The sequence below is a fragment of the Amblyomma mixtum genome, chromosome 9, assembly GCF_055824585.1.
Source record: "Amblyomma mixtum isolate Tamu chromosome 9, ASM5582458v1, whole genome shotgun sequence".
Lineage (NCBI taxonomy): Eukaryota > Metazoa > Arthropoda > Arachnida > Ixodida > Ixodidae > Amblyomma > Amblyomma mixtum.
The window spans coordinates 102,325,961-102,350,443 of NC_143020.1; the positions used below are offsets into that span (position 1 = coordinate 102,325,961).

General features: G+C 48.0%; 3 protein-coding genes across 5 annotated transcripts in view; 1 reads left to right on the forward strand and 2 right to left on the reverse strand.

The window, feature by feature from the left end:
• Positions 1 to 24,483, forward strand: part of LOC149330409 (cGMP-inhibited 3',5'-cyclic phosphodiesterase 3A-like) — a 321,644-nt gene that overhangs the window by 96,235 nt on the left and 200,926 nt on the right. The window lies entirely within an intron of this gene.
• On the reverse strand, positions 2,803 to 4,000 carry LOC149330410 (uncharacterized). The gene is made up of 2 exons (XM_089560949.1): positions 3,448 to 4,000; positions 2,803 to 3,328 (listed from the first exon to the last, which is right to left on the reverse strand). Exon 1 carries the CDS (start codon positions 3,957 to 3,959, stop codon positions 3,477 to 3,479), a length of 483 nt encoding a protein of 160 aa, XP_089417075.1. The 5' UTR covers positions 3,960 to 4,000; the 3' UTR covers positions 2,803 to 3,328; positions 3,448 to 3,476.
• On the reverse strand, positions 15,170 to 16,416 carry LOC149330411 (uncharacterized). Its single transcript, XM_089561246.1, has 2 exons — positions 15,800 to 16,416; positions 15,170 to 15,672 (listed from the first exon to the last, which is right to left on the reverse strand). The coding sequence occupies exons 1-2, from the start codon at positions 16,414 to 16,416 to the stop codon at positions 15,585 to 15,587; spliced, it is 705 nt and encodes a 234-aa protein (XP_089417372.1). The 3' UTR covers positions 15,170 to 15,584.

Consider the following 24,483-nt stretch of genomic DNA (forward strand, 5'->3'; position numbering starts at 1 on the left):
TAATGTACGCAGGCATCTGCCTTAAAAATTGAGTTTATTTTTGCATTCATTTTGCAAGCCAGCAAGGAGGCAGTTAAGTGCAGTTTGTCGCGAAGGGTTCAGAAATAAGCTGCATTGGTGTTCGCGTACCATTAAATCCCAGCTGGAAGCTATAGTGATACCGAACAAGTTAAACCCATTTATTTATTCGTATTTATGAATACTGCGATTCCGTTTTCAGGATTATTATGCGCAGGAAGGTAGCGAGGCAGAGATTTATATAGCGTGATAAGATACTAATTAAACGCATAAGTTCAAGCTAGGAACAAAATTTAAAGGTTAGAAATACGAGCACAAACGCAATAAAAATGACAAGCGCAGTGTGCAAATAATAGAATGCATTAGAGCATAGATACAAAATACTGGTATACAAAAGATGATAAACTCAGGGAATGTTTACTCCATTCGAATCAGTGCGAAAAGGATTTTTGCGACGTAGAAGACGACGATTATACGGTCGATTTTTTCGTGGATTGTACCCATCGGATTAAACCTAGGGACATCATCATCGGATTAACGATTACGCGCTAATAGGTTTAAAATGCGCATTTTCTTGCTAACTAATAGATTTTAAAAACGCATTTCCTTGCGCACTAATAGGTTTAAAATGCGCATTTCAATGCGCGCTTTTAATGTCCATGCGCTGCCGTATAATCATCGACACTCGGTCAGAGTCATAATAGAATATTATTGCGAAAGCAATACTGCTAGCACTTTTCTGCCGTCGGTGGAGGTCGTTCGTTCGCTCCGGCGCAGCTGCGCCGCACGACCACGTGACAGCGTGACGTCACGACCAGAGGAGAGCATAGGCCCCAACTCGTCTATTCGGCCGTAGTCGTTCCTTCACTCGGCGCACGACCACGTGACAGCGTGACGTCACGACCAGAGGAGAGCAGGGGCCCCAACTCGTCTCTTCGGCCGTAGTCGTTCCTTCGCTCGGCGCGGCGGCTACCACGTGACGGCCTCCTCGGCCCGCCGCGTGAGGGCGCTCGCTAGGAGAGGATAAACGGGACGCCGCAGGCGCGCTCAGCTTAGTCATGTCTGAGGAGTTGTACAAGGCATCGCTGGAGCGACGTGCTGCGCCCAAACGCCGGCGCCGTGCCGAGGAGACAGATGAAGGCAAGAGCGGTTGGCTAAGCAACGCGCCTATGCCGCAGAATGGCGAGTTCGGCGTCGTTCTACAAGTTCAGTGAGCGAGAGTAGTTTCATGGACTCTCTGAATGCTGAAGAATCGTCTATGACTAGTGCATAGAGCGATATAATGACGGCTATGTAATTACTAGTGTTCAGACCAAGAGAGACTACTTTACGGACCACCAAAGCGTGTTCATTGGAATAAACAAACAGTAGAAACCATGTTGTGTCCAGAGTAAATCCTTCAGTTGCACAAAAGGCGAAGCCATGCCAAACCACCAGCAGAGCCAAGTGCAGCCAGGGAGCTATTGATTTCGCAATCACTGAGCCTTAACCAGAGCTAAGCCACAGCTAATTTTAGCTCTCGTTGGCGGCAGTGGGGTGACGTCATGCCTAGACCGAGAGCCAACATCCGGGCACTGAATTCCACACAGCTGGGGCCTGAAACGAGAGCATCCGGGCACCGTACGAGATTTAACGAGACTCTCTAAACCCTCCTACAGGACCGGCATACAACCGCCAGCAGCTTCGCGCCGAACGGGTGGTGGCGTTCTTCCCTTTCTCTACCATGCGGTTCGGGTGTCCACCGAGATGACAGAGAATTACTGTGCCATTTTCTTTCCTCAAAAAGCATTGCGTTCAAAGGGCAAAACATTGCGCCAAACAGGTTGTGGCGTTCCTCTCTTCCTTTACGGTGCGGTTCGGGTGTCCACCGCGATGACAGAGAATTACTGCGCCATTTGCTTTCCTCAAAAAGCCTTGCGTTCAAAGAGTAAGGCATCGCGCCGAACTGGTGGTGGCGTTCCTCCCTTCCTGTACGGTGCGGTTCGGGTTTCCATCGAGATGACAGAGAATTACTGCGCCACTTCCTTTCCTCAAAAAGCGTTGCGTTCAAAGGGCAAGGCATCACGCCGAACGGGTGGTGGCGTTCCGCGGACTGCCTGGCAGCGCTACAACACGCTGTCGCGTTCCACTCCTAAAGGCGAAGCTTAAGCGTCATTAATTAGCAGTTGATTAGTATTTAGTCATTAAGCTAAGCTAATTCCGCTAAGCTAATTCCGGCGTTCATTGATGCGCTCTGACATAGCGTAGTAGACTGTGATTTGGAGGAAAGAAAAGGTGCCTTACCAACTCTGTGGTTTAGTGGACACCTCAGTAGCACTTCAGGCTAATTCCGGCGTTCCATGCAGCACTCAGGCTGTCGCCTTCCACTACTTTAGTCGCTAAAGTTGCTCGTAGTTTGCTTTCCCAACCTTCCGGGCTTAACCAAGCTAAGCCTCTGCCATTTTTTTGTATTATTAAATAGAAATAAACGATTTACTTGAATAGCTGACCTCATCAACACAAGATCGCAACACATGATCGTAAAAGTTCGCGGTCATTCAATGATGTACAAAGCTGTCGAAGTATGCAATCTCCAAATGTGCGCATGAGGAGAGTGCTTTCCGGGTTTGCCTCGATATTTTGCAGCCGCTCTTCAACCTCTCTTTGCAGATCAACCTATTCGACATGACTTCATCGGCCGATTTATTTATCCAATTTCATGCGACCTCCCGCGACTTCGCGTCGACTTCGTCTTCGTGAGCCTTCGGCCGCAGAGAGACACACCTACAACTTTTTTTCGGAAATATTATGCATTTATTTTTGTTAACGCCCCCAGACTTCTGTGGGCAATAACGAAAACGGATTCATATCATTTACTCTTCAAAATCAACAAATAATGATTGAAAAGAAAGACTGCAGGTGGGGCACCCCTGCGTAAGAGAAGGGCTCCTTGCCCCTGCCTCATCGAGTCCGGGCGTCAATAGCTCGAATGAGGCTGGCGGCAGGCGGGGAGGACTTTCGCAGCCAACAGTGGTGTTTTTCAGAAACCATTCTGACTTCTACACTGCCTGCGGACCTCGTTGACCGCAGACGCTGGTTCTTCGCCTCGGGCAGGGCTTGTGGCAAGTCCCGAGCCGGTCCCACGAGTCGCCGAAAGCCGTGTCGACTTCTGCCGTGCCCTTGCAGGCCCTGCGCGGAAGTGGCCGGTAGATGTTCTCGAAGAGGAGTCCAAGAGGCAGTCTTTCTTCGCTGGCCGTTCCACCACGTCGCCGCAGAAGAAGCTCTCTGGTGGGACAGCGAGCGGCTGAAGTTCCGTCTGCCTCCGGTTTCTCTGTAGAAAAAAAAACAGAAGTGGAAGCATGAAAATGGGGCATAGCAGTTTCGTCCTCCAACAAAGACCACGAAGTCTCTTCAGACAAATGTCGGGTCTTTCCAAGTTTTCGGGCTTACCTTTGGCTGATGCGGGCTGACAGTTGCCGTTATTGGGTAGAGGACGCGGATGAAGTGGCAACCAAGGTCGATGGGTCAGCTGGAGCAGGCACGGCACTTGCTGCGGTAGACGTAGGCAGTGGTCCTGCCTCCGTGCTTCCAGGCATCCGGGACAGCATGGCGAACAGTGAGTGATCTCCAAGCGCCCTGGTGCCAGCAGCCTTGCCTTGTTGTTGAGCTTGCTCCGTGATTTCCCTCTCCTGGTACAGGCTGGTGAAGGGCCACTTCGAGAACAGTTCTTCCGGTGTCACTGCCGCTGGGGGGCCTTCAGTCTGGACGCACCAAGCCTCCTTGCCTTCGGACAGCCTCATGTGCATTCGGGTCCAGTGTCCCAGCCATTTCTCTCTGCCCTCCGACGAGACGGAGGACAGGCGATCAAGAAGAGGCGGTGGCAGAGTCTTTGGTCCCGGTGGTGCTCGAGCTTCCAGGATCATCGAATGCCGAGCTTGGTAGACAGTCGCCACCGTGTCCATGTCCGCTTTTTTCCAATGTTTTGCGGATTCGCTAGGCCGGGTTTCGGGTGATGGAGTCGTAACTGCTCCGTAAGTGTTGTCAGTGTGCCTTCGAATCCTGCCGTGGCCCAAGATGGCTTCTTTGATAGCGCTGCTGGCACGTGACAGAACGTTCGATCATCTTCCTTTTTGTTCACCCAAACTTGCTTCTTGGTCTTCCAGACGGTAATGCTTGATATCCGAGCGTAGGCGGCTCATCATTTTGGATAGAAATTCAAGAACAGAAAACTTCGTTGAAGTTCCTATAATGGGGAAAGGTACACTAAAATTCTTTCGTACCGGATGACCCAGCTAAAAGCAACAAAGATTTATGTAAATACGAGTGTTCTAGGCACGGGAAGCCAAATGAGTTGAGTGTCGCGTGACCTGATCAAGGTTATTCTTTTATTCTGGGAACTTCTCGAATAAACTTCCCTGAGGGACTGCACAAACCACGTGGTAGTTTAGAAAATGGAAGAAAGCCCGTGATGACAGTGAATATTAAGGCCAAAGTCTTTAATGGCTTATACTGTCGTGACCAAGGCGTGTTAACAAATTTGTCCGCGTTTCAGATTGGTCGAAATTGTCGTGACGTCACTGCGCGCGAATTTTGACGGGTGTCCACCGAAATATGTGAGACAGTTACTGCGCAATTTCCTTTCCTCAAATACAATTTTCGACTGGTGTCCGCCGAGATATGTAAGACAGTTACTGCTTAATTTCCTTTACTCAAATACAATTTTCATTTTCTGCATTACGGCCCCTCTTTCTCTTTCTTCTTTCACTCCACTTTCTCCCTTCCTCTACGGTGCGGTTCAGCTGTCCACCGGGATGACAGAGAATTACAGCGCCATTTCCTTTCCTCAAAAAGCGTTGCGTTCAAAGGGCAACGCATCGCGCCGAACGGGCGGTGGCGTTCCGTGGACCCCCTGGCAGCGCTACAACACGCTGCCGCGTTCCACTCCTAAAGGAAAAGATTAAGCGTCATTAATTGGCAGTTAATTAGTGCACCAAAAGAATGTGAAGTGAACAATCGCGTAGCAGAATGCAGCACTCAGGCTTTTACCTTTCCCCACTTTAGCCGCTTAAGTTCCTCGTAAATTTTTGGAAGTGCACTCCGAGATCCCAGAGAACATTTACATTAGTTGTTCTTGTCGAGCAAGCAAGCAGCGGTTTGAAGAGCTCTTTTCCCAGAAGAGCTGAGAACTCTGCACCGCATAATCCTGCTCCGCCCTACGTGCGTAATTCGGAAGAGATTGTGCCCAGCGTGGAAGAAGCCTTGAAGGTCTGTTGGGTATAAAGATCTCCCTTTTATGTCGTTTCCTAATTTCTCCTTTTATTTCTCTTAATTTTAGGCCTCTATCTGCTAGACACTACTCTTCAAGATTTGCACGCATATGTGATTATGCAGGTCTCTATTCTGTTATTCAACTTGTTCATTCCGTTGTGCAGACTGTGGACAGCTAAAGAGACTGCAGAAGGGCCCAGCGGATTAGGCGACGCTTAGACACTTGCTTATGCTGTCGGTCGAAAATGTACCGCTGTCTCCGAGGCCCTTGTGTACTGGCTTAACCTGTCCATGCCTGACCCTTAGCAACACGCGCTGATTGGCTCCTGAATGGGGAGTCGGTTGCCGTGGTTTATTTTTAGGACAGGAAGTTCGTCGGGGACATGTACGTCTCCATCGTATGGCGTGAAAAGAGCGTCAGTAATTGTGTATACTATTTTTTTTCTGCAGAGAACGCGAACAGCTGAGTAATACTGCGCTAATTACAGACACCTTTAGCATACAGTGTGACCATTACCTGTATCGTAAGCCAGCCGTATGTGTTGTTCGGTCTATCTGCTTCAGGATTGGTTTATAGAGTATTTAGTCTTTAGTGTCAACCTGAATGAAGTTAACAGGAGTTATTGTCGGGTGTAGTTGGGTATAGCTGCTTGCGCTCGTCTTGTGCTTGTGTTCTTCTCTTACGTGTCCTTGTTTTAACGCAATATAACATGGCTTGAGAGAAGTAATGCAGCTTTCCCAGAAGCTTGTCCATTAAAGATGAGTATGTCCGCATCCGGGTAAGAATATCAGCAACTATTCATAAGTTCAAAACTTGCTCCGTAGCGGCGATTTCCCTTAGATACATTACACCAGTTTTAGCGCCGTGCACAACAATGTTCTGTCGACTCTTGAGCGTGCCCCCAAAATTGAAGCAACGTTGCGGAAGAAATGGCTACAACGCACTCGATGCACAATCTGAGTCGCGAAATAAGTTACCGGAGTGATTGCTGCGTCCCAGATTTTATACACTCACTCACTATCTGGTCAGGTAACGGCTGGTGTCACACGGATTCTGAGTGGCGACTAACCCTTTCACAAATTATTATCCGCTGGAAGGAAATCATCCTGTTCTTGTCTTGGAAAAGAACAAGACTAGATTACACAATAAGAATTCCTGCCCTCCCGGAGGAAGGATTATGCAATTTCTTCCAGGTCCTCGTGTATACGCACTGTGACTCAACACTGCTATAACTCAATTATACATGTTTTTTCTCAGGAATGTCAGAGCAAGTCGCAATGAAAATGGATTAGTGAATTTTTGACGTTTTAATTTACCTACGCATACGGAAGAAGAAAACTAAAACACATGTAGCGGAGCCCTACGGGAGCTGCCGTAATGCAGGCAGGCATCAGCCTTAACAAAGTGGTTTTGTTGCATTCATTTTTCATGCCAACAACGAGACAGTTAAGCGGAGATTATCGCGAAGGGTTCAAAAAATAAGCTGCAACCGTTCGCCCAACATTACATCCCAGCTTAAGCTACAGTGACACCGAAGAAACTACATCCATTTATTGTATTTGTGTTTATGAGTACTGCACTTCCGTTTTCAGTATTTTAGCAGGCGGGAATGGAGCCAGGGAGGTAATTATGTAGAGTGATAATATACTAATTAAGGGCACAAGTTCATGCGAAGAAAAATTTAATGGTAAAAAGTACGAGCACAAACAATAAAAATTACAAGCGCAGGATGCAAATCATGGAATGCATTAAAGCATAGATGCAAAATACAGATGTACAAAAGGTGATAAACTCAGCGAACGTTTACCTCCTTCGAATCAGTGCGAAAGCAAGGATTTGTGCTACGTAGAAGACGACGATGAGGGGTACGATTTTGCTCGGGGCTGGTACCCATCAGGTTACTGCTCACGCACTAATAGGTTTAAAATGAGCATCTGAATTCGCATTTTAAATGCCCATACACAGCCATATAAGCATTGACACAAGGGAAGAGTGATATTGGAATATTGTATTATCAAATAGAAATAAACGATTCACATGAATTGTGTAACTGACCTGATGAACAGATGATCTCAACACATGATCAGTAAAGTTGGCGATATACCTCCAAATCTGCACATGAGGAGCGTGCTTTCAGTTTTGGCGTCAACATTTTGCAGCCGCTCTTTTACCACCCCTTGTAGAAGATTGACCTATCTCCATGCGTTCAGCGGCCGATTTATTCATCCAATTTCGCGCGTCGTACCGCGACTTCGCGCTGTCTTCGTCTTGGCGAGCCTTCGCACGAAAACAGACACACCTACAACTTTTTTCGGAAATATCACACATATATTTCTCTTAACGCCGTCAACCTTATGAGTGCAATAACGAAAACGGATTCATATCGTGTACACTTCAAAATCAATAAATAATGATGGAATAGAAAGACTGCAGGAGTAGTACCACTGCCTAAGTGAAGGGTTCTATGCCCCTGCCTCATCGAGTCCGGATGTCAATAGCTCGAATGAGGCTGGCGGCAGGCAGGGAGGACTTTCGCAGCCAAAAGTGGTATTCGGCAGGGACCATTCTGATTTTTCCTTTGCCTGCGGACAGCGTTGAGCGGAGATGCTGGCTCTTCGCCTCGGGCAGGGCTTGTGGCAAGTCCCCAGCCGGTCCCACGAATCGCCCAAAGCCATGTCGAGTTCGGCCCTGCCCCTACAGGCCCTGTGTGGAAGTCGCCGGCAGAGGAGCTCGCCCAGGAATCCAAAAGGCGGAATTTCATCGCTGGCCGTTCCGCTGCGTCGCCGTAGCAGAAGCTCTCTGGAGGGACGGCGAGCGGCTGAAGTTCCGTCTGCCTCCGGTTCCTCTGGAGAAAAAAAAAAATTGGCAGACGCTTAGCTTGGTTAAGCCCGGTAAGTTGCGAAAGCAATAGCCCTGGCTGCGCCTGGTTTGGCTAGTGGTGTGTCTTGGTAGTGCTCTTAGTAAAGCTTATGTTTATGAAAGTTTTGCCCATTTGTTCTACATGGCATTATACTCACCACACGAGGGCCCCCATGTGCTGGGAGATTTATGCGTGCCTCGGTCGCCAAAATGAGCGGCTGAGGCTAACGGATGATTGTCTAGAAGCTTCCCTCTTCTTTCACTCCCACTTCCTCCCTCTACGGTGCGGTTGGGGTGTCCACCGAGATGACAGAGAATTTCCTTTCCTCAAAAAGCGTTGCGTTCAAAGGGCAAGGCATCGCGCCGAACGGGTGGTGGCGTTCCTCCCTTCCTGTGGTTCGGGTGTCCACTGAGATGATACTGCGCCATGCCTTGCCCTTTGAACGCACCGCTTTTTGAGGAAAGAAAATGGCGCAGTAATTCTGCTTACCGCTGGCTGATGCGGGATGGTAGTTGGTGTTGTCTGAGCCGACGAGCCGGATGAAGTAGTAACCAAGGTCGATGGGCTAGCCAGAGCAGCCACGACACTTGCTGAGGTAGACGTGGGCAGTTGGCCTGCCACCGTACTTCCAGGCATCCGGGTCAGCACGGCGAACAGCGAGTGGTCGCCAAGCGTCCTGGTGCCAGCAGCCTTGGCTTCTTGTTGGGCCAGCTCCGTCATTTCCCTGTCCTGGTACAGGCTGTTGAAGGGCCACCTCGAAAACTGGTTTCCCAATGTTGCGTCCACTGGGATGCCTTGAGCCTGGACGCTCCCAGCCTCCTTGCCTTCGGGCAGCCTGAAGTGCATTCAGGGCCGGTGTCCCAGCCACTTCTCTCTGTCCTCCGACGAGACGGAGGAGAGGCTCTTCGAATGCCGAGCTTGGGAGAGAGTCGCCGCAGTGTCCGCATCCAGGCCCTTCCAATTCTTTCCGGTGTCGCTATGCCGGGTTTTGGGTGACGGAGTCGTAACTGCTCCGCAAGCGTTGTCAGTCTGCCTAGGAATCCTGTCGCGCCTCAAGATGGCTTCTTTGCTAGCGCAGCTGGCACGTGACAGAACGTTCGATCATCTTCCTTTTTTGTTCACCCAAACCAGCTTCTTCGTCTCCCAGACAAAAATGCTTCGATCTACAATCTGCGTCGCGAACTGACGTCACCGTAGTGACTGCATGCCGCGTTCCAAAATTTATACACTCACTTACTAGCTGGACAACTAACAGCTTGCGTCACACGGATTCTGATTGGCGACTAACCCTTTCACAAATAACTATCCGATGGAGAGAAACTGTCCTGTTTTTATTTTCCTAAGGAACCTGACTAGATTACACAAGAATTCCTGCCCTCCCGGAGGATGGATCGTGCGATTTCTTCCATGTCCTCTCATATGCGAACTGTGACTCGACACTGCGACACTGCTTTAACGATCTCAGTGATACGTTTTTTTCTCATGAATGTCAAAGCAAGTCGCACTGAAAATGGATTAGTTATTTCTGACGTTCTGAATTACTTACGCATAAAGAAAAAGAAAACGAAAACAAATTCAGTGGAACCCTGAGGGATCTGCCGTAATGTGCTCAGGCATCAGCCTTAAGAAAGTGCTTTTGTTTTTGCATTGATTTTGCTGATTGTCGCGAAGGGTTCGAAAAATAAAGCAGGCGTTTGCGTACCATAACATCCCAGCTGGAAGCTATAGTGACATCGATCAAGTTAAACCCATTTATTTATTCGTATTTATGATTACTGCAATTAAGTTTCCAGGATTTTAGCGCGCGGGAAGCGGCGGGTGGAGATAATTATACTGAGCGATACAATACTAATCAAAGATACAAAAACGGGCAAAAAATTTGAAGGTAAAAAATACGAGCACAAACGCAATAAAAATTGCAAGCGCAGGATGCAAATAATAGAATGCATTAAAGCATAGATACAAAATACAGATGTACAAAAGATGATAAACTCAAAAAATCAAAATCTTTACTGCTTTCGAAGCAGTGCGAAAGCAAGGATTTTTGCTACGTAGAAGACGACGATAAGGGGGACGATTTTGCTCGGCGTTTCTACCCATATGATTAGTGCTCACGCACTAATAAGTTTAAAATACGCACTTCAAGTGCCCATGCGCTGCCGTACAATCATCGACACCGGGTAAGAGTTTTATTGGAATACTGTATTATGAAACAGAAATAAACGATTCACTTCAATTGAGTAATTTACCCTATGAACACAAGACCGCCACACATTATCGTAAAAGTTAGCTATCCTTCAATAATGTACAAACCTCTCAAAGTACATATGCCTCCAATGTGCATATGAGGTGCTTCCCGCTTTGGCGTCAGTATTTTGTAGCCGCTCTAACTTCTGCTTGTAGGGTATGGACCTGTTCCCCACGCGTTTATTGGCCGATTAATTCATTCAGTTACTTGCGTCATCACACTACTTCGCGCGGTGTTTGTCTTCGAGCCTTCGGTTGCAAACAGCCACACCTACAACTTTTTTTTCGGAAATACTACGCATTTATTTTTCTTAACGCCCTCAGGATTCTGAAGGCAATAACAAAACCGAATTCATGTATTGTACTTTTCAAACCCAAAAAATAATGATAACAAGTAAAGAATGCAGTAAGACCACGCCTGCGTACGTGGTGGCTGATTATCGCTGCCGCATCGAGCCCGGGCGTCAATAGCTCGAATGAGGCGCACGGCACGTGATTGGCTGATTGACGCTGCCTCATCGAGTCTGGATGTCAATAGCTCGAATGAGGCACGCGGCACATGATTGGCTCATTGTCGCTGCCTCATCGAGTCCAGGTGTCAATAGCTCGAATGAGGCGAGCGGCAGGCAGGCAGATCTTTCGCAGCCGACAGCGGTGATTGGTAGGGACCATTCTGACTTTTCTTCTGCTGCGGACAGCGTTGAGCGCAGACGCTTGTTCTTCACCACAGGCAGAGCTTGGGGCAAGTCCGCAGCCGGTCCCACCAGTCGCCCAAAGGCGCGTCGAGTTCTGCTCTGCCCCTACAGGCCCTGTGCGAAAGTCGTCGGTAGCGCTAGTCGCCCAGAAGTCTAACAGGCAGTCTTTCATCGCTGGCTCTTCCACTGCGTCGCCGCAGAAGAAGCACTCCTGAGGGACAGCGAGCGGCTGAAGTTCCTTGTGCCGTCGGTTCCTCTGGGGAAAAAAAAGAAATGGACGCATTAAAACAGGGCGTAGCAATTCTATCCCCCAAGAGAGCAGACCACGAAGTGTCTTCAGACGAAGGTCCGGCCTTTACAAGCTTTCGGGCTTACCTTTGGCTGATGCAGAATGGCAGTTGCCGTTGTCTGAGTTGAGGACCCGGATGAAGCAGTGACCGATGTCGGTTGTCCAGCTGGAGTAGCCACGACACTTGCTGTGGTAAACGCGCGCAGTGGGCCTACCTCCTTGCTTCCAGGAATCCGGTCCAGCGCGACGAAAATTGAGGGGTCGGCAAGTGTCCTGGTGCGGGCAGCGTTGATTTCTTGTTGAGCCAGATCCATGATTTCCAAGTCCTGGTAAAGGCAGGTGAAGGGCCACCTCGGTAACAGGTCTTCCAATGTCGCGGCGGCCTCCGGAGTGCCTTGAGCCTGGACGATCCCAACCTCCTTGCCTTCGGACAGCCTGAAGTGCATTCGGGGCCGCTGTCCCAACAAGTTCTGTCTTTCGTCTGACGATATGGACGACAGGCGATCAAGAAGAGGCGGTGGCACAGTCTTTGGTCCGGGTGGTGCATGAGCGTCCAGGATCATCGAATGCCGAGCTTGGGAGACAGTCGCCGCTGTCTCCATGTCCGCTCCTTTACAGTTCCTTGCGGTGTGGCTAGGCTGAGTTTCGGGTGAAGGAGTCGTAACTGCTCCGGAAGCGTTGTCAATGTGCCTTGGAATCCTTGCGCGCCTCAAGATGGCTTCCTTGCTAGCGCAGCTGGCACGTGACAGAACGTTCCATCATCTTCCTTTTTCTTCACCCAAACCAGCTTCTTCGTCTTCCGGACGGAAATGCTTGATATCCGAGTGTGAGGCGGGTCATCGTTTTGGATAGAAAGGCAAGAACAGAAAACTGCGTTGAAGTACCTGTAACTATGAAAGGTACACTATAATTCCTTTGTTACGGATTACTCAGCTAAAACCAACGAAGGTTTTTTTATAAATAAGAGTGTGCTATTCGAGTGAAGCCGAATCAATGTTGTTGAGCGTCGCGTGGCCTAATTAAAGTTATTCTTTCATTCTGGAAACTTCTCGAATAAATTTCGCCGCGGGACTGTACAAAGCACGTGGCAGTTAAGAAAATGGAAGAAAGCCCGCGATGACAGTCAGTATTTGGAAGTGCGCTCCGAGATCCGAGAGAAGATTTACATTAGTCCTTCTTGTGGAACCAAGGATGCAACGATTTAAAGAGCTCGTTTCCCAAAAGGGCTGGAATCTCTTCACCGCGTAGGCCTCCTCCGCGCTACGTGCGCAATTCGGAAGGGATTGTGCCCAGCATTCAAGAAGCCTTGAGGGTCTGTTGAGTACAAAGACCTCCATTTTATGTCATTTCCTAGTTTCTCCTTCTATTGCTCAACGTTTTAGGCCTCTATAAGTTTGACACTGCTCTTTAAGATTTGCATGTACGCGATTATGCAGGTCTCTGTTTTCTTATTCAACCTGCTTGCTCCGTTGTCCAGGCTTTTGACAGCTAATGAAAGTGCAGAAGGGCCCAGCGGATTAGGCGAGGCTTAGACCCTTGCTTAGACATCCTGTCGAAAATTTACCGGTATATCCGAGGCCCTTGTGTACTGTCTAATATCGTCCACGCCTGACCCCTAGCAACGTGCACTGATTGGCTCCTGTAATGGAAGGGAGTTGCCATGGTTTATTTTTTAGCACAGGAGGTTCATAGACTCAGGGACTATTACGTGTCGACGGTTTGGCGAGAAAACCACTTCAATTACAGAGTATTCTATTTCTTTTCCGAAAGGCATGTGAATTGCTGTGTAATACTGCGCTAATTATAGACACCTTTAGCATACCGTGTTACAGTTACCGGTACCGGTAGCCCGCCCTGCGTGCTTTTCGGTGTGTGTGCTTCAGTATTAGTTTAAATTGTGGAGTATTTAGTTTTTAGCGTCGACCTGAGTGAAGACATGCGGCTACAAAGGGAAGCCATGCAGCCTTCCCAGAAGCTTCGCCGTTAGAGAACTTGTCCGGGTGCGGGGACGAAAATGAGTAATTATTCGCAGTACAAAATCTGCTCCGCATCGGCGATTTCCCTTAAATGCATTACAGCAGCTTTAGTGCCTCGCTCAAGAGTGTTCTTTGGGTCCTGAGTGTGCCCCCAAAATATAAACAACGCTGCGGATGAAGTTGTTGCATCTCACTCACTCCACAGTCTGCGTCGCGAAATATGACCGTAGTGACCGCTGCGTCCCATAATATATACACTCACTTACTAACTGTTCAAGCAGCAGCCGACGTCACACGGATTCTGAGTGGCGACTAACCCTTTCATCGATAATTATCGGATGGAGAGATACTGTCCTGATTTTATTTTGGTAAGGAACATGTCTAGATTGCACAAGAATTCCTGCCCTCCTTGAGGATGTATTAGGCAACTTCACGTATCCTCATATATCCTCTCTGTAACTCAACACTGCTTTAACGACCTCAATTCTACGTATTTTTTTTTTCATGAATGTCAGAGCAAGTCGCAATGAAAGTGGATTAGTGAATTTTGGATGTTTTGATTTACCAATGCATACAGAAGAGGAAAACGAAAACACATTCAGCGCAGCCCTACGGGATCTGCCGTAATGAGCGCAGGCATCTGCCTTAAAAAAAAAGTGCTTTTGTGTTTGCATTCATTTTGCATGCCAACACAGGGGCCGTCAAGCGCATATTGCCGCGAAGGGTTCGAAAACTAAGCTGAATATAGCCGTTCGCGCGCCATAACATGCCAGCTGGAAGCTTTAGTGATTCAGAACAATTGTGTTAAACCCATTTATTTATTCGTATTTATGAATACTTCAATTTCGTTGTCAGGATTTTAGCTCGGATGAATGGATGGGGGGAGATAATTATGTAGAGTGATAATATACTAATTAAACACGCAAGTTCAAGCGAGGCAAAAATTTAAATGTTAAAAAATGAGCACAAACGCAATAAAAATTACGAGCGCTGGATGCAAATCATCGAATGCATTAAAGTGTAGATACAAATGCAGATATACACAAGATGATAAACTCAGAGCATGTCTACTGCATTAGAATCAGTGCGAAAGCAGGGGTTTTCGCTACGAAGAAGGCGACGATGAGCGGGCAGTGCTGCGGGATGGAGCGCTCGCGTTACAGGTGGACACTAAGAGGTGAACAACAACAACAACAACGGCACAAGCGGACGATTCTGCTCGGGGTTAGTACCCATCGGATTAGTCGCTACGCACAAATAGGTTTTTTAATGCGGGTTTGAAACGAACCAGGTCCTGCCTATGCGCTGCCATATAAGCATCGATGCTTGGTCAAAGTTATTGAGTACTGTATTAATGAATAGAAATAAACGATTGACTTGGAACTGAATATTAGACCTTATGAACACAAGATCGCAAAACATGATCGCAAAAGTTCGCGATCATTCAATAATGTACAAACAAACCTGTCAACGTACAAATAGCTACAAATGTGCACATGAAAAGCGTGCGTTGGCTTCAATATTTTGCACAGAGCTTTTTAGCCTCTTCTTGTAAAAGATTGACCTATTTGCCATTCGCTCAGTGGCCGATTTATTCAATTGCGGGCGATATCACGCGACTTCGCGCCGTGTTCGTCTTCGTGAATATTCGGTTGCAAACAGCCACACCTACAACTTTCTTTCGGAAATAGTTCGCATTTATTTTTCTTAACGCCCTCAGGCTTCTGAGGGCAACAGAAGAACCGAATTCATGTAATGTACTCTTGAAACCGAATAAATAATGATAAAAAGTAAAGAATGCAGGAAGTCCACTCCTGCGTACGTGATGGCTGATTGTCGCTGCCTCATCGAGTTCGGGTGTCAATAGCTCGAATGAGGCGCACGGCACGTGACTGGCTGATTGTAGCTGCCTCATCGAGTTCGGGTGTCAATAGCTCGAATGAGGCGAGCGGCACGTGATTGGCTGATTGTCGCTGCCTCATCGAGTTCGGGCGTCAATAGCTCGAATGAGGCGAGCGGCAGGCAGGGTGGTCTTTCGCGGGCGACAGCGGTGATTGGCAGGTACGATCCTGACTTGTCTTCTGCCTGAGGACAGCGTCGGGCGCTGACGCTGGTGCTTTACCACGGGCAGAGCTTGTGGCAAGTCTCCAGCCGGTCCCACCAGCTGCCCAAAGTCGTGTCGAGTTCAGCCTTGCCCTTACAGGCCCTGTACCGGTAGAGGCTATCGTCCAGAAGTCTAAAAGGCAATCTTTCATCGCTGGGCGTTCCACTGCGTCGCCGCAGAAGAAGCTCTGTGGAGGGACAGCGACCGGCTGAAGTTCCGCCTTCCTCCCGTTCCTCTGGAGGAAAAAAAAGGAATGGAATCATTAAAACAGGGCGCAGCAATTCTATCCCCCAACAGAGCAGACCACGAAGTGTCTTCAGACGAAGATCCGGTCTGTACAAGCTGTCGGGCTTACCGTTGGCTGGTGCAGGATGGCAGTTGGTGCTGTCTCAGCCGAGGACCCGGATGAAGCAGTAACCGAGGTCGGTTGTCCAGCTGGAGTAGCCACGACACTTGCTGTGGTAGACGTGGGCAGTGGGCGTGCCACCGTGCTCCAAGGCATCCGGGCCAGCGCGACGAACATTGAGTTGCAGCGAAGTGTCCTGGTGCCCGCAGCCTTGACTTCTTGTTTAGCCAGCTCCATGATTATCCTCTCCTGGTACAGGCGGGTGGAGGGCCACCTCGAGAACAGGTCTTCCAATGTCAAGGCTGCTGGGGTGCCTTGAGCCAGGACGTCCCCAGCCTCCTTGCCTTCGGACAGGCAGAAGTGCATTCGGCGCCAGTGTCCCAGCCACTTCTCTCTGTCCATAGACGGCATGGAAGACAGGTGATCAAGCAGAGGCGATGGCGGAGTCTTTGGTCGCGGTGGTGTAACAGCGTCCAGGATCATCGAGTTCTGATCTTGGGAGAGAGTCGCCGCCATGTCCATGGCTGCTCCCTTCGAAGTTGCTGTGTCGGTAGGCCGGGTTTCGAGTGAGGGAGTCGCAAGTGGTCCGCAGGCTTTATCAATGCGCCTTGGAATCCTTCCACGGCTCAACATGGCGCCTTTGCTAGCGCAGCTGGCACGTGAGGGAATATTCAATCGTCGTCCTTTTTCTTCGCCCAAACCAGTTTCTTCGTCTTCCCGACGGGAATGCTTCATATCCGGGTGGGAGGCGGGTCAGCATTTAGGACAGATAGGCAAGAACAGAAAACTGCTTTGAATATCCTGTAACGATGAAGGGTACACTAAAATATTATTGTACCGGATGACCCAGGTAAAAATCACCAAGATTTTTATAAATATGAATGTTCTAGGCGAATGGAGGCATATGAGTGCTGGTGGGTGTCGCGTGGCCTTGTCAGCGTCATTTTCTTCTTCTGGAAACCTAATTACTAAGTAGCGAACACAATTAACCAGTTTTTTAAGTGTTTTCGTAAAGAATATAGGGTCAGTGCGAAAGTTTTGGATCGCCTTGAAAAAGAGCCGTCAGAAATGTTTGCACGAGGATACCAATTAACTAACGCAGCACATTTGTAGCGAAGGCTCACAAACTGCCAGGACTGCCACCGAGCAATGGTGAGGCCTCAGTGCCCCAAGATGAGTTTCAGATAGGGGGAAAAAAACTACAGAGAATGTAGACTACAGTCAAGTCAGGGCGAAAGCACGGATTTGTGCTACGTAGGAGACGACGATGAGCGGGAAGTACCGCCGGGCGGAGCAAATGGAAGTTGATCAAGACGACCAACACTCTTGCAATAAACCGCGCGAGAGTTTGGTGCATCATCATCATCATCATCATCATCAGCCTGACTACACCCACTGCAGGGCAAAGGCCTCTCCCATGTCTCTCCAATTAACCCCGTCCTTTGCCAGTTGCGGCCACCGTATCCTTGCAAACTTCTTAATATCATCCGTCCACCTAACTTTCTGCCGCCCCCTGCTACGCTCACCTTCTCTTGGAATCCACTCCGTTACCCTTAAGGACCACCGGCTATCTTGCCTTCGCATTACATTCCCTGCCCAAGCCCACTTCGTTCTCTTGATTTCGACTAGGATGTCATTAACTCGCGTTTGTTCCCTCACCCACTACGCCCGCTACCGATCTCTTAGCGTGACACCTATCCACGTCTCTTCCCCATAGGTGAGTGCCGGTAAGATTCAGCTGTTGTATACTTTTGTCTTGAGGGATATTGGTAAACTGCTATTCATGATCTGAGATAACCTGCCATATGCTCACCACCCCAATCTTATTCTTCTAGTTATTTCCCTCTCATGATCCGAATCAGCTGTCACTACCTGCCCTAAATAGACATATTCTCTTACTACTTCCAGCACCTCGCCACCAATTGCGAACTGCTGCTCTCTTGCTAGGCTGTAGGATAAGTGGTCTCGCGCAGTGGCCTTTGAAGCTGAGCTGTCCACGGTACCGCGGGTTCGACTCCTAGTCGTGAATTCGTGGATACCGATACGGATGTGTGTGTATGTGTGCGTGCGTGCGTGCGCGCGTTCTTTCCTTTGCTTAGCTCGCCATTTCAATAAATGTAATTATGATATACCATGCGCTGTGTGTGGCTGTCTTTCTGAGTCCTCGTCTTTTTTGCGCTACGCTTTTGCCGTGTAATATGAACCAACAAGGCCAAGCGTGTACCCTTATCATATACCAACTAGCCCTAGCAGTAGCTCCTTTTTTCTGATGTCTAGTCTCTCTCCCCCTCTTTTCCACGTGGCTCTTTCATGCCTTCCCTCCAAATAGAAGCTCAGGTGCCCCTCTGGAATGAGGCAGTTATGACGCTGTTTCTTTTCTGGTAACCCCGTTTCTATTCCCATCTAGCTTCTTTATAGTTGGGTGGCAATGCTACTCTCCGCTCTGCTCTTGAGCTTGCAATTTCGGTCTCCATGTAATTTCAGTCTGGAAATAAATTTCAATTTAGAAAACGCCAACTACATTGCCGGTTGCGCGGATTACATCGTCTTCTCCTACCTGTGTTTGCTATCACGGGATCCAAAAGGCACAAAGCATCGCATGGTATAGCGCGCTTTTGTTGCGAAAAGCCGTGCGAGATGGTGTTTACTCCCCAAATCCGAAAACGAACGAACAAAAGCACCCCCCCCCCTTCCCCACACCCTTAATGTTTTTCTCTACCTCCCCTCTCGAGAGCGTTCGTGAGGGAGTGAAGTTATGAGCTTTTGTAACACCGCTGTAAAGGGCCTGTGGGGATGAATTCTTTTTTTATCTCATCTTTTTAGGACGAGCTTTGTTGAGGAGGCCATCGGAATGTTTGTGCGCGAAGTGAAAAAAAAAAAAGCAGAGCGGATTGTATAAACGGCCAAATTAGAAATCTTCCCAAATAGTTTTTCAAGGCTGTATAAGATTTTTTTTTTGCCTTTTTCAATTCTGTTGCGCTCCCCGCTTTTCGCCTTAGGCCTGTGTCGCTTTCTGTTGCATTTTATACCTGAGCAAAGTACACTTTTGTGATGCTGCCTTTAACATTTTAGTTGTTTTTCCCGCTCGTACAACGGCCTGAAGCAACCTTACAGTTTTCGCCATTGCGTGCGTCATCTACCTGCAATACAACGAGGGAGAATAGGCCGAAAACCGCACGGTAGGAAGCAGTTGAAAAGGCGTAAATGTAATGAAAAACATGTAGTAAAATGAAGAGTACGTGGAGTTTGTTGTTCAGGTATGGTTCCGCAGGAGGGCGTAGCGTCGCGTTGACAGTTTTTTTTTGTAGTTAGTCAGCACTAATTGCTGTAAAAGAAGGAAAAAAGTCTCACAAAGTTCTCTATCAAAGCAAAAGGATGGCTCTACAGTTGGGCGACTCTTTAGAAGATTAAAGTACTCGCGGAAGCGTAATTCTACCATCACTTCAGCCGTGCGAAAATGTAAACAAGGAAAAAAAGAGAATAGACAAAAAGTTGTGCTCTTCAGGTGTTTTGGCCATGCGACGTACAGGAGGGTAAACTCTTAACACTAAAACTTCGCTTTGCGAATTTCACGGGCATAGCGAATATTAGACTAGAAAGATATATAAAATTACGCGGTCAACCTGCTTGCATGCAGGCTATTTCCAGAATGGGAGATAAGCCTTTACATTTACCTTCCATAAGCCGTGTTCGGAGGCTGCTGGGATTAAAAAGAGAGTGCACTTTGGCAACTAAACTGTAGAGAGGTGAAAGCCGCGGACACTATGCAGTGGCGACTTCCGGTGGGTGTGGCGTCACACCGTTCCCGTGGCTATATCGGTGCCCAAATTATACATTCGGGGATCTTAAGTATAAATTCTGCCTAAATACACATTTTTCCATCTAATTTGACACAAATGTGACGTTTTTCCGAACATTCTGTGACAATTTTCTATATGCCGTGACGACCTCCGGTGGATGTGAACGTCACACCGTTCCTGTGTCTGTATCGACGTCCGCGCTATTTCCACGCAATTTAGACATTTTTGCCTATTATTAATTAACTAATTAATCTACAGTCATCGCACTTGTCTTCTAGGTTCATTTTCTCCTCCTCTATCTGAAGAAACCATTTGTTTCATTCTCTCTGTTTTAGTTCCCGAGTTGAACGCGTGTGACACGCGTTGTTAACGGACGACAGTATGAGCCATATTTGCAGTGAGAAGAATGGACAGAATCCGGAACGACCACATAGGAGGCACGATCGAATTCACAGATACTGAAAGGAAATATTCGAGAGCGAAGTCTGCGATGGCTTGGTCATGCGGGGAGGAGGGGCGGTGACGAACACATTGGAAAGAAGGCGACTGAACTTGGATTTGGTGGCAACAGGCCACCCGCCGCGGTGGCTCAGTGGTAAGGCGCTCGCCTACCGAGCCGGGGTACCCGGGTTCGAACCCGACCGCGGCGGCCGCGTTTCGATGGAGGCGAAACGCAAGAGGCGCCCGTGTGCTGTGCGATGTCAGTGCACGTTGAAGATCCCCAGGTGGTCGAAATTATTCCTGAGACCTCCACTACGGTACCTCTTTCTCTCTTTCTTATTTCGCTCCCACCTTCCTCTCTTCCCTTACGGTGCGGTTCAGGTGTCCGCCGATATATGTGAGACAGATACTGCGCCATTTCCTTTCCTCAAAAACCAATTTACCAATTTACCAATTTTACCAACAGGCCCGAAAGCACGAACCATGAAGACATATCAATACGATGTGGAGGAAGATCTAAAGGCGATCGAGGTCATGAGTGACAGCGCTAATGATAGCGTGAAGTGGAGAGGGTTCGTCAAGGACACCGACACCATGTTAAATTGGGACAGAGTATAGGGGATGCCGTGTTCTGAACTATTCGTTGCCACTCTATCCCAGCCACCATCCTCATGTCACCGGCTGTCTACTCACTTTCCACTGCCGGTGGTTATGTATGCTTCCTCCCGGTATACGCTTTATTATTCTAATAGGCAGTCAGTTATTTAGGCTTAGCAACACGCTTCCCGGCCAGATTCATTTTCTTCACTGGATTTCACCTTGGTTATTAACTAGTTTCTTCACTAATCTACACGAGTCTCTCTCTGAACTTACCGTCTTCTATCCTTTTCCTTTCAGTTGTTGATTACACTGAACCTAATTCGGAATTCGTGCTTACACCAATACGCGGTGAATGCTGCAATATGGGAATAGGAACATAATAATCGCTATTTGCATGAGCTGTAGGCGCCACACGAAGTATAGAGAGCGTACTCAACAATTCTGGTTAAAAGCATTTTTGAACGGGAAAGACTTTATGAACGCAGTTTTTTCATATATTGTATGCTTTCATTATAACAATCAGTATATCCACAGATCTCCATTCGGGAGGCTGCCATTTTTTAGAGGGGCTATTAACGTTTTTGCTATTGTCAAAAGCGTTCCCCATTGGTTTTCCTATGGCAGTTTTAACTGCTGGATACGAGCAATGGAAAATCTTTAGAAAAAGCTTTTGCTACACATCGGAAGAATGGACCGCTACCTTCAGTATTTACGTAACACTACTTTGCAATTTTCTAATATTAAAGTTTTTGACCAAGAATGTTGGACATGACAACAAAAAAAAAGCCAGCGTCGAAAAGTAGTAGAAAATAACTCTTGGAAAGTGGGTGCTGCAAAATCTTCAAAAACAAAAAACACGAAACAGAAAAGAGTCAGCGCTTGGCCTGACCTTTCTTGTTGTGTCTTTGTACATCGCGCTGTTTTATTTTTTTTTATAAAGCCAGAGGCTAAAACAAAGTAGTAAAGCGAATGAAAATTGCTTCTCCTCTCTTACGCTCCTCTCCTTTATTCAATAAAGTATCTCTCTCTCTCTCTCCTCACTTACGCTATGGCGTCGAAGTGCTCTTCCAAGCCATCGCCACGATAAGCTAATTCAGCTGGAAACTTGTTAATCATCTACCAGCGTGTCCGCAGCCAGCCAGTATCTCAAGAGCTGCGCCACTTTCATTAGCGAGTATAACGCAGTTACCGCGACCCTCACACGTATCTTCTACGCTCAGCTCGTAGCTAGGGCGCTGTCCAGCTACGCTCACCGAGCGTAGGCGGGTCAAGCTTCCGGCACGAAAGCGCGAAGCCCCGCAGTGAAAGTGTGTGTGTGTGGCGTCGGCGAGGTCGTCCGAGATATCACCGAGCCTCGGTCGCCATGGAAATCCCAGCGGGGAGTTGTTTTTGCTCAGTCCGGCGCACCCCCCCCCCCCCCCCCCCCCCTTACTCCGCAGTCGTGCGCCATAGACAGGCCGAGCACTTTCCGACTTCAAGAGAACAGGCACAACGAGCGACCTAACAAACAAGTGAACAAAGCAAAAGAAAACGGCAAAAAGTGGCCGCGGTCCCTTCGGCTCGTACACGTATAAGGAAAAAGCGGGACTGTGGCTGAGGACGTGGCAATGACAGTCTCTTGCCCTTGTTTGGAAGCCTCGACTGGCGGTGGTCTCCGGAGCAGTTCTTCCGAAGCGTGGCTGGCGTAAATAGTCCCCCTTTTTTTTCTTTGGGCCTTGTTTGCTGTCACGACCACTGACTGTGCTAAACTGGCTGGGATAAAGCTGTGGGAAGGCTGACCGCTTTGCCGCTCGGTTGGTGGCCAATCTGCTTAGTCTTACCGGTTGCGAAAGTACCTATACGGAGTGAGATTAGTATTATTAGCGGTAGTAGTACTATCCAGCCGTAATGACGCTAAAAGATGGGATCTAACTGGTAGCAGTGTTAGTAGCAGTAGCGGTGAAGTTCCGTTGTGTTCCCGTAAGCAACTAAGTAACATTGATTGCCTGTTGCTGGCCGTCAGTGGTCTCGCAGCTTTTTGTTGTTGGATGCCTTTCAATGTTGAACAGAGGCCTTGCTTATAGTGCAGTATCAGGTCCTCTTCAATAAGACGGGTTCTTTGTAGTAGTGTTATATTTTTCATGTTGGATAGCTTACGAAGTTAAATTCAGCCCAGGTCTTAAAGTCCTTCCAATCTAATACGTTTACACGTCATTGGCCGGGAAATCGAGGGAATAATGAGTGTTGATTTCTTTAACGGTTCCTTGTTCTGCGTGTCGCTTCTATCTTTGTTCGAACTAAGGTGTGCTAAGCAATGTATTTATTGTCTACAGTCTTGGTCACAAGTCTTAAGGCCAAAGGCTTTTCGCTTCAGCCGCATAACAGAGCCATTGCGGCGCTATTAAACACCGAGTGACCTTGAAATTATAGCAGAAGGTTTCTTCTTGCGTCAGAGCAGCCTCCTGCTTGACTTGTGTTTTGAATGACCCGCTACACAGAGCATTCCAGGAACATTCATTTCTCTGGAGCTGAACGCTGTGGCCTTAAGTCTTTTGGCCAAGACTGTACGTTCCTCAGGGAGACTGGTATGTACGTCGACTGTTTATGCTTCACTCATCAAGAAGGCAGCGCAGAATTTAAAAGTCCGTAATTGGGTTACTTAAAAGTTTTCAAGCCACCTGTTGGCAGACAGATAAGGTATTGTAAAACCACCGAGTGTTAGAATGGGCGTCACCCGACATGTTTAGCTATTTCCGGCTTTCAAGAGTCTGCATTAACACTTCTTTTTGGGCAAGTTGGTTCATATTTGAAAACTTTAAAAGGGCGCAAACACACAACACAAAGTGCGCTTGTGTCTCGTCTCTTGTACTTTGTGGTCGTGTGTGTTTGCGCCCTTTTAAAGTTTTCAAGAGTCTGGCATATACAAAGTTAAATTTTTCCCCAGCCCTGAGGGTATGTTTCTGAACCGTCTAAGTCGGCATTCACGACAGTCCCGAAGTTCTAAGCCAAGGCGTCGTAAGAGCTCACAGGAGCAAGTGCTAGCCTGCTCTAAGGCTGCATTCATAAGAATGTTTTGATGGAAGACCTCCGAATGCTCTTCATGGCGCTTTCGTTTTTTCAGGGTCACAGAATAAAGATGATCAAGATTATAACTCACGAGTTATTCGCGTAGACCCGCCGGTTATCCAATTTTTTCAAGGTCAGAATCCCGGACGAGAATTCTTACCGAAGCTGTCTGGCTCGCACGAGTGTTTTTACCAGACACATGAGGAATAGTCGATTCCTTCCGAGGTTGAACCTAAGGCTGCGTCTTATGTCTTTTTTTGTTTCTTTGTTTTTGTTAGCTTTACTCCTGGGGTATTCCCAAGCGATATCTTCCTGTCAATTTCCCTCAGGGAGCCTACTATTCTATAGACTTTCTGTAGCTTTATTCTGGCCTTCTTTGGATATTCTATCTGTGGGCAATAAGTGGACCTTTTCGTGTCTGCCTCCAGTACTTGGCGTTTACTCGGTTATTTATACGGCAACATCCTGCGCATTTCCTGTATAGGCTTCAGTGGGCTTTGCTTAGTGGATGCACATATTTGTCTGCCATACGCTATCTCTGTGCTGTGTTAGCATTTCTCGATGAAAAAAAAAACTTTTCAATCTCGTTATAAAACTTTCCGTAAAGACACGGTTCTGAACCGGTTGCATTGAGACTGCGCTGCGCTACCCACATTATCACAACGGCTCCGCCCTCACAAAACCAAGATTAATGGACGGCCGTGTATCGGACCGCCACAAGCTCGGAATAGCGTCAGTCGCTGGGCCGACCCCGTTCGCGGCTCACAGTGCGGGCAGGCTTTCAGCCTCAGATCCACAGCCACAGCCGCAACCT